The following is a 17,579-nucleotide window of genomic DNA, read 5'->3' on the forward strand; positions in this document are numbered from 1 at the left end:
ATATCAATATAATTTATAGATAGTTGTTCTACACACGTTCCCTGTTCTCAAGAGCCAAACACAAGTTTATTTCTTAAAAAGTACATCACTGAAATGGTTTTCATCATTGGCGATGCGTTGCTGAAGACGTTCGTGTACCGCTACATTACTTTCTGAGTCAAGTCTTGAGAGAAGCTCTCTGTCCCTCTGCCTCTGTCTCAGCATTGTGGACTCACACAGTGGCCCAGAATCCTGAAAACCAGATCAGAATTTCAGAACTGCTCCAATATGGCAAAAAAGGGGTATAATTGGATTTGTGACCCTTCTAATAACGATTTTATATTAAAATTGAAAAATTCAAAATGTTTTGTTTCCGTATAAAGAAAAGAATATGAAAAAAATTTATAAATTGAAAAAAGTTACCGGTGAACATTTATAATTTTAAAAGTGCACTTTATTAAAAAACTGTCTTCATTACAGATGTGTATTAATAACAATAACTGAAAAGTTTTATAAGTCTTCTTAATGTTCTTTCTCGTTTGCTTCTTCTCCCCATTTGCGTTTCCCTCTTCATCTTCTTACTCACTAACATTTGTACCAGGTGTAGATGTATGAATCCGGAATTTGTTTGCAATAATTACACGTCTGCTGTTTAAAACTGATAAACAATATTTTATTGAAAATAATCACCATTGCTGTTTATATATATCTTCCACCTCTCCGGCAGGCTATGAATGCCACGCCAAAAACAGTTCTTCTTTTGAAGCGAACCAGTCATCGAGCCATTTTCGCACATTTTCATACAAATTAAGCGAGAGATTGTCCCAGTGATGCAAACAGACGATAATGGGACGGAGCAAAGTCTGGAGAATAAGCCGCATGCCCTTATGTTTCCCAACTGAACCCCTCGATCCTTTCCCTGACCCGTTTTGCTGTGTGTGATGGGGCGTAATCATGCAGCAGTACGACTTTGTGCTGCCTTTTCCCATATTCCGGAAGTTCATTTGCTGTTGGTAGCGATCAGTGTTAACCGTTTCACCAGGTTTTAGCATCTCATAATAGATGACGACTCCCTTCTGATCCCAAAATAGTTCAAATGGCTCTGAGCTCTATGGGACTTAACTTCTGAGGTCATCAGTCCCCTAGAACTTAGAACTACTTAAACCTATCTAACCTAAGGACATCACACACATCCATGCCCGAGACAGGATTCGAACCTGCGATCGGAGCAGTCGCGCGGTTCCAGACTGTAGTGCCTATAGCCGCGCGGCCACTTCTGCCGGCTTCTGATCCCACCAAACACGGAGCGCAATCTTCTTTCCAAAGCGATTCTGGTCTGGCAGTGAATATCACTAGTTTTCCTGGATTCAGCCGTGATTTACGACGCTTAGGATTCTCAGAACATATCCACTTTTCATCACCTGTCACTGTTCGATGGACAACCAGATTTCTTTTGTATCTGGAGAGCAGGACTTCAGAAGTGTGGCTTGCTTTCATTCAGTTCATGCTGAACCTATTTTCCAACTTACTGCACCTTTCCCATATCTTTCAACTGAAGAGAGTCGGCTTTCTGCGTTCCGCGAGTTATTGTAGAGTTTGAATATCATCTTCACCCAATAAGGCCCACAATTCGTTGCCTACGAACTTTTTCAGTGGTTTTCCGCCCTCGTCGTTCCTCACGTCAAAATCCCCACTTTGGAATTTTTTGAACAAGTAGAAACACTGAGTTTTCCCAAGACCATGTTCGCCGAAAGCTTCGGCAAGCATTCGATGTGATCCTGCATTCGTTTTCTTCAAATAATAACAGGAAACCAATTCTGTCCCCAAATCGTAGTTCGTAGGCACAGAACTGAACAATTTTACGTGTCTGAAACAAATAATGATGTCTGGAACTTGGGCTACTGTGTGTTCATATTCGTCGCCAGCCGTTACAGGAAGCAGTGGTGCTGCAGACTCGGTCTCACTGGCCCTACACTGACGGCCAGCACCATCTATAGGGAAGTTCCGGTTTCACACCTCTGCATCTCATCATCCTCAGCATCTGATCCCTCGTAATCCTCTGTAGCAGGTACCAAGACGGCAACAGCTTCCGACGACAGAATTTTCACTTTCCTCGTAGATGGTTTCCGCAAAGCAGAAATATATTAATCTGTTGTTTCCAAAAGTCTCCGGAACACACCCTCTATATTTCTCACACAGGAGGACACTGGTGCAAAGCTTAGACATATTAATTTATTAACTTGTTTGTTGATTCCTGCGCATCTTCAGACTGCTGACCGACTGATAAAATTGTAGTAATTATATTTGTTTTTTAAAATACGCTTAGTGCACTACTGGCCATTAAAATTGCTACACCACGAAGATGACGTGCTACAGACGCGTAATTGAACCGACAGGAAGGAAATGCTGTGATGTGCAAATGATTAGCTCTTCAGAGCATTCACACAAGGTTGGCGCCAGTGGCGACACCTACAACGTGCTGACATGAGGAAAGTTTCCAACCGATTTCTCATACACAAATAGCAGTTGACCGGCGTTGCCTGGTGAAACGTTGTTGTGATGCCTCGTGTAAGGAGGAGAAATGCGTACCATCAAGTTTCCGACTTTGATAAAGGAAGGATTGTAGCCTATCGCGATTGCGGTTTATCGTATCGCGACATTGCAGCTCGCGTTGGTCGAGATCCAATGACTGTTAGCAGAATATGGAACCGGTGGGTTCAGGAGGGTAATACGGAACGCCGTGGTGGATCCCAACGGCCTCGTATCACTAGCAGTCGAGATGACAGCCATCTTATCGGCGTGGCTGTAACGGATCATGCAGCCACGTCTCGATCCCTGAGTCAACAGTTGGGGACCTTTGCAAGACAACAACCATCTGCACGAAAAGTTCGATGACGTTTGCAGCAGCAGGGACTATCAGCTAGGAGACCATGGCTACGTTTACCCTTGGCGCTCCATCACAGACAGAAAGCCTGCGATGGTGTACTCAACGACGAAGCTGGGTGCACGATTGGCAAAACGTCATTTTTTCCGGATGAACCCGGGGTTCTGTTTACGGCATCATGATGTTCGCATCCGTGTTTGGCGACATCGCGGTGACCGCACATTGGAAGCGTGTATTCGTAATCGCCATACTGGCGCATCACCCGGCGTGATGGTATGGGGTGCCATTGGTTACACGTCTCGGTCACCTCTTGTTCGCATTCACTTTGAACAGTTGACGTTACATTTAAGATGTGTTAAGACCTGTGGATCCCTGCGAAACCCTACATTTCAGTATGATAATGCACGTTTGGATGGTGCAGGTCCTGTATGGGCTTTTCTGGATACAGAAAGTGTTCCACTGCTGCCCTGGCCAGCACATTCACCAGATGTCTCACCAATTGAAAACGTCTGGACAATGGTGGCCGAGCAACTGGCTCGTCACAATACGCCAGTCACTACTCTTGATGAACTGTGATATCGTGTTGAAGCTGCATAGGCAGCTGTACCTGTACACGCCATCCAAGCTCTGTTTGACTCAATGCCCAGGCGTATGAAGGGAGTTATTACGGCCAGAGTTGGTTGTTTTGGGTACTGATTTCTCAGGATCTATGCACCCAAATTGCGTGAAAATGTAATCACATGTCAGTTCTAGTATAATATATTTGTCCAATGAATACCTGTTCATCATCTGCATTTCTTCTTGGTGTATCAATTTTAATGGCCAGTAGTGTAGCAATGTTATAGAAATAAGAATCCTATTATCACGTGTGCATATGTGTTTTATTGGTGTTTTACTAAAATTTTCTATTGTATTTTCTCATTGTAAATAACGGCATTTTGCTATTGTCGCTCAAAAAATGACTCAAAGCTCGAGATGGGGTTGGTAGCTGGATTTTAAGACTGATTCGAGAAGATACTAGTACACACATAAGAACAGAATGAAACAAAGGGTGGGATTTTGAGGATTCTAAACCTTAACTCTGCTTTTCTCTCGAGGTTTTACAAATTCTTTGATTGCATTCCGGCAAAAGTCAACTAATAAAAACCAGTTGCTAATAAAAGATCAGATAGTAAAATAAGAGTTGGTAATTAACTACTTACCGCCTGGAATACATTCCGTTTAAAACATTTGGGTCTGATTCCGCTGAACAAAAATATGTCATCCGAATGGCGCAGTACTTCTCCAGGCCGGCTAGATAGGCGCGCGTCTCACAAATGAATGCCGAGTAGGATTTAAAATTCAGCTCCTTACTCCGAACCTTTTTTTTACGTCCATTTTTTCAGCATTCTCGCCCACTATGAGTCGCTGTAAAGAAACTTCGTGACTGAGATGATCCCACAGAACAAACTCAACGGTTGAAAGGTCAGGTGAGCCCGCCGGCCATGATTTGTGTCCAAAAAATTTCGACATCAAACATCAACCATTAAGCTCGTTGAGATAAAAGTTTGCCTCTTCAGACATCACAGGATTTGTCTGAAATCTGTTATCCTGGTCGATTCAGTCCAGTAATGCACAAAAATTGCACCTACTCTCTTTATCTCGCAGCCGTAACTGTCGAGCTACTCGCAGAATGTAGGGATGAAACTTTAAATCCTCGTTCATAATCCCCTGCAAAGACCTGAGAGAGATTTTTAATGTTCCGGATTGATGACTGGCAGGTCACGATGCGCTTCGTTGTTGTAGTGCACGAAATCTTCGAATATTTTGAGGCGTAACAACGGTCATTTCAGGTACGTTATGCTTCACGCGGGTTACAGACACCGTCTCACACCGTTCTTTTATCCACATGGGTACACAGGATGCCAAAATTTGAACACAGATCTACAATCTCTAGAAGCGACAGTGACTCTTACCCAGCAAAGCATGGAGTCGAACTGAGCTTGGATGACGACATCAGCCACAGTGGCTAGTGAGTGGTGGCATGACAGTCTCTCGGAAATCCGTGACCAGTAGTTTCCAACTAATTCCTAATTCATCATCATAGTTCCCCAGCTCCAGTTTCTGTGTTCGCCACCTCCTCCTGAACAGTGCTGTATGAGCCTTCAGCATGGTCTTTTACCTCAGACATTTATTTCATAATATGTACGGGCTGATCTTTTCTCGCCCAATATCATAATGTGCCCACAAGACTGCAGTCTGTGTAACACGGAGAAATGTACTGAGAAGTGTCTGCGTTACTATCAGAAAGGTTCTGGGAACCATGTGATGTTGTACTGAAGCACATGCAAAATTTATTTACACATAAAATCCGGTGCGAGATGCAAAGTTAGTGTTTCGTTATTTCAGTTTCACATAATTAAACTCGTAGTATTTTAGTGGCCCGTAAAGTTCTTTTCAGATGAGTGGCATGTCCTGCTGCAGGAGGTAAAAGAAGGGAACCAGCGGGAAAGTGCTCCTATTGAAGCAATATATGCTCGTATTTAAATGACTATGGCTGGAAAGTGGGATACCAGCTGGCTAAATCTCCCTCAGCACATTTAAAAATTTCCCAAAGATTTTGGCATGCGAACATATTCGCCGTTTTTTATGCTGAGAGAGGACACAGTGGCAGAGGGATAGAGAGGGAAAAGCAAGAAATTCTGCAAGCGTATACAGTGGTTGTAGTATAGAAAAAACGTAGGAGCCAGTGACAGTGTGAGGGAGAGAGTGGGATACAGTGGCAGTGGAACATTGTTGACAATTACAGAACAGTGATAGGAAAAGATTGACGGAGACAGAGCTAATGGAAGACGAATAAAGAGAAGGAGGAAATGAGTGAGACCCAGTGATAGCGAGAGAGAATGACAGCGATGACGAGAGAGACTGTGACAGTGGGAACAGACAGCAGTAGTGCGAAGAAATGAATGAGAGAGTAGCAGCAACAGAGAGCGAGAGGAGACAGTGGTGATTAGAGGAGACAGTAATAGGAGGACAGAACGAAGGAGACTGAGGTCGTGAGATAGGAGATAGTGACAGAAAGACACAGAAATATGATGACAATGAGTTGATCCGAATGAGTCAATGAGAATGAGCAATCGGGGGTGGATGGTTGTGAGCGACTCACTGTGATGGCCGAACTGTTAGAGCTTGTGAGAGTGAGCGGTGAGTAACATGTCACAGAGAGCGCGAACATGTTTGCATGCCAGATGTTTGGGAAAATTTTGAAAGGTGGTGAGGGAGATAGAATGAGGCAACTGGTACCCGACTTTTCAGTCAGGATCTTTAAGAGGAGCATACTCACCTATTTTAGGCTCCGGTAGAAATATCTTTCCGCTGGTCTTTTCGAGGCCTCGCTAGTTTGCGCATAAAACTTCACACTCGTGTGATATTTAACTATCGAAATGATTTTCTCCGAATCAAAAACAGAGAACAGAAGACGCTGAGAAAACAGATGACGTCTCTAAATGATCATTCTTCCTGAACAAAACTTTAAAATGAAAAGGATATTTGAAAAAAATCGGTCAAATCTTTTGTGATATTAATCGTGTAAAGGTAAGAAATGAAACACATTAGAGATTCATTGGAACCGCCTTCGAGTGATGGTCAAAGTCGGGTACTGCTAATGCGGTGCGTCAGATATTTCTCTAATCTATTTTGTTTCCTCCTTTAGATAAAACATTTCGCAAAACATTTGACCGAGCTATTTTTCACTTTTTAACATTATTATTATTCATATTTTGCCTACACCTATTGGGATCACTAATTTCGTAACTATTGTTGTTGTTGTTGTTGTGGTCTTCAGTCCTGAGACTGGTTTGATGCAGCTCTCCATGCTACTCTATCCTGTGCAAGCTTCTTCATCTCCCAGTACCTACTGCAATCCACATCCTCCTGAATATGCTTATTGTATTCATCTCTTGGTCTCCCTCTACGATTTTTACCCTCCACGCTGCCCTCCAATACTAAATTGGTGATCACTTGATGCCTCAGAACATGTCCTACCAACCGATCCCTTCTTCTTGTCAAGTTGTGCCACAAACTCCTCTACTCCCCAATTCTATTCAATACCTCCTCTTTAGTTACGTGATCTACCCATCTAATCTTCAGCATTCTTCTGTAGCATCACATTTCGAAAGCTTCTTTTCTCTTCTTGTCTAAACTATTTATCGTCCAAGTTTCACTTCCATACATGGCTACACTCCATACAAATACTTTCAGAAACGACTTCCTGACGCTTAAATCTATACTCGATGTTAACAAATTTCTCTTCTTCAGAAACGATTTCCTTGCCATTGCCAGTCTACATTTTATATCCTCTCTACTTCGACCATCATCAGTTATTTTGCTCCCCAAATAGCAAAACTCCTTTACTACTTTGTCTCATTTCCTAGTCTAATACCCTCAGCATCACGCGACTTAATTCGACTATATTCCATTATCCTCGTTTTGCTTTTGTTGATGTTCATCTTATATCCTCCCTTCAAGACACCATCCATTCCGTTCAACTGCTCTTCCAAGTCCTTTGCTGTCTCTGACAGAATTACAATGTCAAACCTCAAGTTTTTATTTCTTCTCAATAGGTTTTTGATACCTATTCTGAATTTTTCTTTTGTAATTTTTTCTTTTGTAATTATTATATTATTTAATTACAAGCTTTGGAACTGATAAATAATGAAATTATTTGATCTGCGTAGATATGTTGACTGAACAGGGTTCTAATTATATCCTCGTTCTACTTCGCTTCTACAACACTGGTGTTTGCGTGCCTGTGTGCTCTTGTGTTCAGTTATTCAAATATCAGTATCTTTTCCTTCTCCCGTACGATTTGCTCAGAATTCTTTATGAAATGACAAATGTATCTTCAGCCTTCACCTTTAACGCAGAATGGTACAATATGTCTCAGTCTCATTGCTGTTTTCCAGATATTGTTGTTTTTCATTATATTACACGTGGCACATATCTTCCATCTGTTGTTCTGCGTTTTGGTGACAAAGGTCTTGAGACAGCGGTATGCTCATATACCTCATATATCGGGAGCACAAGGCATAAAACGGCAGTTCTTTGGTGGCGCTGTCATTTGTACTGAGGTGATTCAGGTGAAAAGGTTTTCGACGTGAATCTGGCACGAATTAACAGATTTTGAATGCAGAATGGTGCTAGTTTGAGCTAGACGCATAGGATATCCCATTTAGGAAATCGTTAGGGCATTCAGTATTTCAGGACCAACAGTGTCAATAGTGTGCTGAGAATACAAAAATTTCAGGTATTACTTCTCACCGAAGATCTTCACTTAATGACTGAGAGCTATGGTGTTTGTTTAGAGTCGTTAGTGCTAGTAGACAAGCAACACAACGTGAAATAATCGCAGAAATCAACGAGGGACGTACGACGAACGTATCGGTTAGAACAGTGCGGCGAAATTTGGCATTAGTGGGCTGTGGCATCAGACGAGCGACGCGAGTGCGTTTGCTGGCTGCACGACGCCGCCTGCAGCGCCTCTCCTGGGCTCTTGACCACATCGGTTGGACGTTGGACGACTGGGAGACCGTGGCCAGGTCAGACGGTAAGAGCTGATGGTAGCATTCGAGTGTGACGGAGAGCTCACCAAGCCGGGGACCCAAGGTATCTGCAAGGCAGTGTGCGATCTGGTGGTGGGTCCGTAACGGTGTGGGCTGTCTTTACGTGGAATGGACTGGATGCTCCGGTCCAAATGAACCGATGATCGACTGAAAATGGGTGTGTTCGGCTACGTGGAGAACATTTGTAGCCACTCATGAGCTGGATGTTCCAAAACATGTAACCGGTCCCAATCGTTCACGGTCGGTTTGAAACGCATTGTCGATATTTCAAACAAACGGTTTGGCCACCCATACCGCCCGACATGAAGCCCATCGAATATGTATGAGACATAATCAAAATGCCAGTTCCGGCATAAAATCCTGGAGCGGTATTCGTTTCGAAATTATGGATGGCTGTACATGATGCAAGAGTCTGTATTTCTGCAGGGAGCTTCTTCCAACGACTTGTCGAATCCACGCACCGTCCAGTTGCTGCACTACGACTAGAAAAGCAAGTCCACACGATAATAGGACGTACGCCATGACTTTTTTCACCTCTGTGCATTATCGCTAGAAGCCAATAGCGTAGCTTTGTATGTAGTTCTGAAAATATCCCATCTACTGAGGTTACCTGCACTGTCTACTTAAGCTTGTTAATATTTAATTTGGCTTGTTCCATATCCGAGGAAGTTCTCCACAATGAATATATTTATGATACACGGTCTGTAAATTAATGAACTCATAGATTAGGGTTAATGTAGGGCAGTGACTTTGCGGTCCCATTTACAACAACAAACATTTAATGCTCTCTCTGTTTCGAATCTGCAGTTTCTAGCAGATAATTTCTCTTGGCTTTCATTCGCAACAGTTCAAATTTTGCGTTCTGCAATTAGAGTGACAGCGAACATTGACGCAGGAAACTTTTTTACTTTGTTTCTCTGGCGTCATTTTGTTCAGTGAGCAAATAATTTAGTTCGTAACATAGTACTGTTGCCTCACTACTTTATGTGTTATATGTTAAAACTATTGCCGTGCGGGGTTAGCCGAGCGGTCTCAGGCGCTGCAGTCATGGACTGTGCGGCTGGTCCCGGCGGAGGTTCGAGTCCTCCCTCGGGCATGGGTGTATGTGCTTGTCCTTAGGATAATTTAGGTTAAGTAGTGTGTAAGCTTAGGGACTGATGACCTTAGCAGTTAAGTCCCATAAGATTTCACGCACATCTGAATTTTTTTTTTAACTATTTGCTGTGCAAAACGATCAATATCGTAGTTGATATTAAGCATTTCTGCTTTCAGGATAAAGGGTAGCTTCAAAGAAGCTAGCATTCCTTTTCGGAAAATGATAGCAGACAATGTAGAATACAGGGAGAAGAACAACGTGACCAGGAACGATTTTTTTAATCTTCTCATGCAAATTAAAAATAAAGGATTCGGTGATGGAGACAAACCGCAAATAGGAAAAAATACGGAACGAATCGGTGAGTTTAACTCTTATAAGTCTGCCCGCATCTCGTGGTCGTGCGGTAGCGTTCTCGCTTCCCACGCCCGTGTTCCCGGGTTCGATTCCCGGCGGGGTCAGGGATTTTCTCTGCCTCGTGATGGCTGGGTGTTGTGTGATGTCCTTAGGTTAGTTAGGTTTAAGTAGTTCTAAGTTCTAGGGGACTGATGACCATAGATGTTAAGTCCCATAGCGCTCAGAGCCATTTGAACCATTTCTTATAAAATTGTTGAGGCTTTCGTGGCCACTTGTTGACAAACTGTCTATTGGCTTCTGTCTCGGGTTCTTCGGCCGACGTTCATCTAATGATTTTTCTGACGTTTCGCCAGCACGAGTGGCTGGCATTGTCAAAGCTTCACCCTCCATTGCCGGTGGTGAACTGGAGCCGAGCTCGCGGGCGCAGGCTATATGTACCTGGCGCGCCAACGTCCGAGGGCTTCTCCGCGGTCATTTCCGGTGCGGTTCTCCTCTTGCTACCTGCGACGGTCGTTCGCTGCAGTACGGGAAGCCAGGATCCGTTGACCTTAAGGCTTTCCTCTTTCTTGTTCAAACTGTTCGCGTGTTTTTGTATTTCTACAGCTTCTCTGAACAAGCGCGTGTGATAGTGCTTCTCTACAGCCAGAACTTCCGTGTCGGCGAATTTTATTACATGGTCGGTCTCATTCAGTGCGTGCTCTGCCACGGCCGATTTCTCCACCTGCCCCAACCTGCAATGTCGCTTATGCTCTTTGATCCTGGTGTTAATGGATCGTCCAGTCATTCCGACATAAACTTTTCCGCATGTGCATGCACATGCGGAAAAGTTTATGTCGGAATGACTGGACGATCCATTAACACCAGGATCAAAGAGCATAAGCGACATTGCAGGTTGGGGCAGGTGGAGAAATCGGCCGTGGCAGAGCACGCACTGAATGAGACCGACCATGTAATAAAATTCGCCGACACGGAAGTTCTGGCTGTAGAGAAGCACTATCACACGCGCTTGTTCAGAGAAGCTGTAGAAATACAAAAACACGCGAACAGTTTGAACAAGAAAGAGGAAAGCCTTAAGGTCAACGGATCCTGGCTTCCCGTACTGCAGCGAACGACCGTCGCAGGTAGCAAGAGGAGAACCGCACCGGAAATGACCGCGGAGAAGCCCTCGGACGTTGGCGCGCCAGGTACATATAGCCTGCGCCCGCGAGCTCGGCTCCAGTTCACCACCGGCAATGGAGGGTGAAGCTTTGACAATGCCAGCCACTCGTGCTGGCGAAACGTCAGAAAAATCATTAGATGAACGTCGGCCGAAGAACCCGAGACAGAAGCCAATAGACAGTTTGTCATTTCTTATAAGTCTAAGTTGAACGACCGAAACAGTTATGTCGAAGCTGGTGAAATAATAAGAGTGGGATTTTATTATTTTCTTTATTCTTGTCTTCCTAGAACATGTTGTTCAATCATCCATGTAGCTTAACGAATTTTATTCTCTCACATTGAAACGTTATGTGTTGTACGTAGTTATTTAAAACTATTGTTTGTGGCGGCTGTCGTTCAACTTCTCCTTGAAATTGCCCTAAGATATCCTCTATATAAAGTGAATAAATCCCCAAAGATAATAAGTTTATTATGCGATCTGACTGCCCTCAGGAATACTTCGTCACAGACACACATACTGTGCACAACGGCTAGAGGAAAGGAGGAGGTTATGAAATACAGTTTTCTTTTATGTAAATAACTTATAGGATATTTATCCACAAGAAAGTGTTCTAACATAGATTTATTGGAAATTAATCTCTTTCAATCACTGTCCAAATATATCTAATTCGTAAATAAAATGTGTAAATTATTATAACGCGCGTTCACAAGGAAATGAGCCGGAGGCATAATTGCAGAAACAAGTACCTGTATGTTAGAGGTATTCACCTTGGGTGTTGAGACACTTGTCCCACTGTCACCCAAGGCGGGGAATGACTGTCACATAAAATTCCCGGGGCTGCGATGTTAACCAGTTCCGCATGTACAGCTGGACGTCGTGTCTTCTTTGACCAAGATGGCCCCCTTCTGGTTCACTTCCTGCAGCACGGGACAACAGTGAATGCCCAGCGTTACTCGGAAACCTTGAGCAACCTTCGCTAAGCGATCAAATCAAAACGACCAGACAATCTCACACGCGGGGTCATTCTGCTCCACGACTCATACGGCCAACACAGTCGCGCCACTCCTGCAGAAATTCGAATGGGAGTTTCTCGGCCACTCTCAATTTTCCGGACCTCTCTTCCTGTGATAAGGCCATTTTTGGTCCCCTTAAAAAGTCTCTGAGGCGCAAAGATTCACCTTGGACGACGTCCAGCTGTAAGTGCGGAACTGGTTAACATCGCAGTCCCGGGAATTTTATGAGATAGCCATTCACCGCCTTGTGTCACAGTGGGAGAAGTGTCTCAACAGCCAGGGGCAATACTCATACAGGTACTGGTTTCTGCAATTATGCCTCCAACTCGTTTCTTTTTGAACGTCCCTTATATCAGAAAACTGAAGACAGATAAATGTGAGGGTTATGGAGTATCGACGGGGATATGGAACAGTAGAAACTGTAGTCAATGAAATGTTTTTTGAAGCACAAACATCATAAATATACTGATCTTTACCACAACCGTGACACCTTAAATGCGCCTTCGCATTGTATTCGTTGTACCAGGTATTACCCACAACGTCGTGGAAAATTTTGCTTCACAAAATGCATTCTGTATCTTCACTTCCTGTTGCAGAATGCATCCTGACCTCCTCTTTGTTAGTGGAGTCAAGCAGTTCCACTATGTCTGAATCACTGAAGTCAGTGGTTTGAGGCTATTTTCTCTTTTCAAGCTCCTTTGAGATTCTCTTTGCCCCAAAATCATTTCTGGTAGATGTCTATGGGCGTTTAGAACCTCTTGCTTCAAGTAAGGGTTCCATTTCTTTATAGGGAGAAATGTCAAAAAAATGGTTCAAACGGCTCTGAGCACTATGGGACTTAACAGCTATGGTCATCAGTCCCCTAGAACTTAGAACTACTTAAACCTAACTAACCTAAGGACAACGCACAACACCCAGTCATCACGAGGCAGAGAAAATCCCTGACCCCGCCGGGAATCGAACCCGGGACCCCGTGCTCGGGAAGCGAGAACGCTACCGCGAGACCACGAGCTGCGGACTGGAGAAATGTCAAGGCCTGCTCTGAAACTTTTGGTGTCTCGCAGTTTCATGTCTTCTTCTTTGCTGTGTAGGCGCTATGTCACTGGAACTCCACAGTAACTGGGACAGCAGACGACTGTGGCAAACGGAAAATGCTGTGTCTTTATTCATGAAGTGTAGATTGTTTTGAGCATTGTAGAATAGCTTATCAAGGCTTTGTTTGAACAGGCAATAAATAATTCTAATTCTACTAACCTGCTTTAGTTTCATGCGCATTCAGCACCGCTTGGCTTTCTCACTCGACAGGACGTTGGGTAGCTCTATTCTCGCGACATCTATCGTTTTTAGCAACGAAGTCATGTTCTCTGAACCCTTTTTTGTTGACAGGGAAACTGCTAGTGACCCTGAACCCACTGACAGGCTCGACCAAATTCTTCTGCAACATCAAATGGTCCCAGTGTTGTGTCTTGTGCCCATTCGCTGCAGTAGGTCTTGAGGGATCCCATGTTCGCTTTATCCGGTGGCTCAATCTCATGAGTGCAGTGAGGAGGGAGGTTAACTGGACGAACTATATGACTCCTAGGGAGTGCAATTACCTCAACGTTATTGCTGTGACTGTAATGGCCATCTAGGACGAGAAGCACAAGGGACTCCTTACTCAGATAGGTTTCGTAAATAAAATGTGCAAACCGCTACTTGAACAGATTTCTCTACTCAGCCACTGGAATGACAAGCAGAAATAGACGCAACTGATGCTCCTCTCATTAATTGCTGGTTCATTGTCTTCTTCAGGAAGATAATCATTGGAGGAAGAACCACCAGTGCTCATCCGTACAATGACGCTCGTATCTGTCATTTCCCCTTATGGCGTACGATGTGGGGAAGTTTGCTTTGAACGACCGACAAACTTTTTCGTTACACTGAATAATCTTTCAGTAGGGAATCTGTGCTAAAGAAGCCGTTCATGAGGAATATCGAAAGATTTTTTCATTATCGGCTGATTCCAGAGCCAGTGACCTGTGATATCCGAGTTGACTTCTGAACTGATAAAATGCTTATGTGCCTCCTGAAAAACCTTGTCAGCGAGTCCTCTCCTTCAATGACACTGCTACCAAAATGATTGTTGATATCGTTCCCGATGCCCAGCTGATATGCATCCGGAGAATTTCCCTTCTCTTTAACCTTTAGAAAAGATTTTCAGTAAGAAAAACAGTCTGAGTTGCAACATACACTGTTTTTCTTACTGAAACTTCATCACTAAGGTTGCTACACAGTAGCCATGGAGCGGGAAGATTTCAGTAGAAAAGACACTTCATGTGTAGCCAGCAAACAACCGGCGTCTCTTCGAGATTCACCGGCAGCACGGTTGTATCTTCTAAATCTGTTGCAGTTGCATACTTTTCATGAGAAGTTTCAGATTTATCCAGACGAAAAAGTGTAGTCCGAGGGACATCAAATATTTTTGCAGCTTGGAAATGTGTCCCAGAATTTTCTCCGTTATTACATTAATAGCTTTAGACATCTGCTCAGAATCCTGTTTCTTTCGTTGATTGAAGAAACGTTTGACCACCTGCATCAGAGGGTCCTACACTTTGAAAATATCCTGTCAAAGGGTCAACAAATTCCTGTGTAAACACGCAATATTTAATGAAATACCAATGTCGTGCAATGGAAATGTCTTATTGTCTCATACCTAATAGGGACGTAAAAATAAAGCACGAAAATATGGGCACTGCAACACACATGGAAATGTTAATGAAGGAGCTCATCTACCTACAACAGAAACAAGTGGGCACTGTAACAATTTCCTTCATTACTATAAAGCGTCAACACATGAATTACCCATTCAGATAAGTACATGAACATTTAGTGAATGGACAAGGGATTGTAACTGTGAACTCTAATCTCAGCATATTTCGATGAGCACAATATATAAAACAGTAATCATGAGAATAAACCGTGAATATGGCCAGCGAATCCAAGAATGATTAATGGTTTCAAAAAGTAACCCAGCAGTATAAGTATGAACATCAGTAGAATCACTGAAGTGCGTGATTAAAGTAACTAAGTGGCTGCAAATGTAAAAACTGTGCAGTACCTCCTGATGAAGCTTAACTAGCGCCACTTCCCCCTCTACTCGGTGATCGCATCGCCGGCTCTATCGTGCTACCCTTGTACGGTATGGAGGTGGAAGGCGACAGCAGCATGGCAGTTCGGAGTCCCGCTCGCCCTCTGTACCAGGCAAGCCTCGTCTCATTGGTCATATGTCAGCAAGTCTTTACTCTTCCATCTCCCAGTAGCAAGAGTTGTATATGTTAACCCTGTGGAACTTTGCATTTTTTGCCAGTGTAGCAATCGCACCAGCCAGCTGCAGTACACGTTACGAATCTCAACCAATAATAATTTTGTAAATAAGCAAAACAAGCTCCTGCTTGTGCCGATTTTGTTATCATTAACCAATTATGCTGTGCTATGGGGAGCAAAGCACGAAACCTCTCCCACTACATGACACGATTCTGAAACTGATAAATAAAAGGGCTTGCACGTAGATGTATGTAGGTAAGTCACATTCTGCAGAAATAAATATGAGCCTATCGGAAAATCCATTGCAAGGATTTTAATCAAACATTCCTGCGGTGGCGTCGCTTCTAAGGAAAATGCCAGGTATCGTGCATGCTCTGCCGTCTCTGAAGGCTGCACCTGGCTGAGATTTTATACTTTCTAAAAGGATTCCTCTTAGTTTCTTGAACAATACAGTTTTACCTATGATAGTTGGATCTCTGCGCTTCCTGGTGTGCAGAGGTGGAACAAAGAGAATTCTGCTTCACCTACCTCATCTGAAGGACAGCTTTCAACCCTAAACATATTTGTGACTCTCCCTCGCCCTTTTAAGTAAACTCCCACGTTGCGAGCAAGCTAGAAAAGCTCTCCAAGGCTGCAGACAGTAACAGGCCCCTCACAGAAATAATTTGCGGTTTTCAGTTATGATGTAGCATTAAATGGTGACGTACATACAACGTTATGAAACTTGTTGCGCGACAGTTTGGGTATAAACCGCCGTATAACACGATGTCTCCTTCTGTACCCCTTCAGCTGTAACCGATCTACTTCCCACGAAATTGAGTCCCTGCCTGAACTCAGCCATTCTATCACTTCAACCTATTGATGTGTAGGGTGCCCACTCCCGCCTCGTGGATGTGTCAGGTAGGAATCACTCAAGTGGCAGAACAGGAATAGTGGCTCTGCCCCTTGAGTCGTGTCAGTGGTTGTGTATGTTGTTAACAGTTGTGTATGTATGCCACAAGCAGAATCTTAGGTCACTCACCAAACGTACTTTAACCACAGCACTAGCAGTTCCCACACAATGAGGCATTCAGTAACAATTTATAGCGTTCAACTGGTTAAAACGTGCGTTACACAAAAACACGTCTACAGACACAGTACTATCATTATCAGGTCGTCAATACTCGACTCGTACGGTTTAAAAACTAAAGCTCTAACAATCCATTGTGGGATTCATGAAATAAATTGAAGACGCATTGCACTATTGGCCCTCATTTAATTTTAAGATCGCCCATTTCGGTGCTTAACCATCGCTCACACTCTACAACCGAGGACGAGGCCGTGTGTTCTTCAACTGTGGACAGCAACAGGGCCCAGCAGAAGCATCAGCAACTGCTGTTCATTCACCACCTGTCCACATGTATCTGTACACCCCTACGACATGCGAGCTTGACCACTAGATCTTACGAGAGGTGGACACACATGTTCAAACTGATGCGCGAAGTAATGTATTGTCAGTACAGAATTACACTACTGGCCATTAAAATTGCTACACCAAGAAGAAATGCAGATGATAAACGGGTATTCATTGGACAAATATATTATACTAGAACTGACATGTGATTACATTTCCACGCAATTTGGGTGCATAGATCCTGACATATCAGTACCCAGAACAACCACCTCTGGCCGTAGTAATGGCCTTGATACGCCTGGGCATTGAGTCAAACAGAGCTTGGATGGCGCGTGCAGGTACAGCTGCCCATGCAGTTTCAACACGATACCACAGTTCACCAAGAGTAATGACTGGCGTATTGTGAAGAGCCAGTTGCTCGGCCACCATTGACCAGACGTTTTCAATTGGTGAGAGATCTGGAGAATGTGCGGGCCAGGGCAGCAGTCGAACATTTTCTGTATCCAGAAAGGCCCCTTACAGGACCTGCAACATGCAGTCGTGCATTATCCTGCTGAAATGTAGGGTTTCGCAGGGATCGAATGAAGAGTAGAGCCACGGGTCGTAACACATGTAACGTCCACTGTACAAAGTGCCGTCAATGCGAACAAGAGGTGACCGAGACGTGTAACCAATGGCACCCCATACCATCACGCCGGGTGATACGCCAGTATGGCGATGACGAATACACGCTTCCAATGTGTGTCCACTGCGATGTCACCAAACACGGATGCGACCATCATGATGCTGTAAGCAGAA

General features: G+C 43.8%; 1 protein-coding gene across 1 annotated transcript in view; it reads left to right on the top strand.

The window, feature by feature from the left end:
* The first annotated feature begins 9,739 nt into the window (after positions 1–9,739).
* Positions 9,740–17,579, top strand: part of LOC126234818 (cytochrome P450 6k1-like) — a 31,332-nt gene continuing 23,492 nt past the window's right edge. Inside the window, exon 1 of the mRNA XM_049943563.1 lies at positions 9,740–9,917. Within this exon, the coding sequence (XP_049799520.1) occupies positions 9,779–9,917 (139 nt within the window). The 5' untranslated portion in view covers positions 9,740–9,778. The remainder of the gene's footprint in view (positions 9,918–17,579) is intronic.

The sequence above is a fragment of the Schistocerca nitens genome, chromosome 2 (assembly GCF_023898315.1).
Source record: "Schistocerca nitens isolate TAMUIC-IGC-003100 chromosome 2, iqSchNite1.1, whole genome shotgun sequence".
Taxonomy (NCBI): domain Eukaryota; kingdom Metazoa; phylum Arthropoda; class Insecta; order Orthoptera; family Acrididae; genus Schistocerca; species Schistocerca nitens.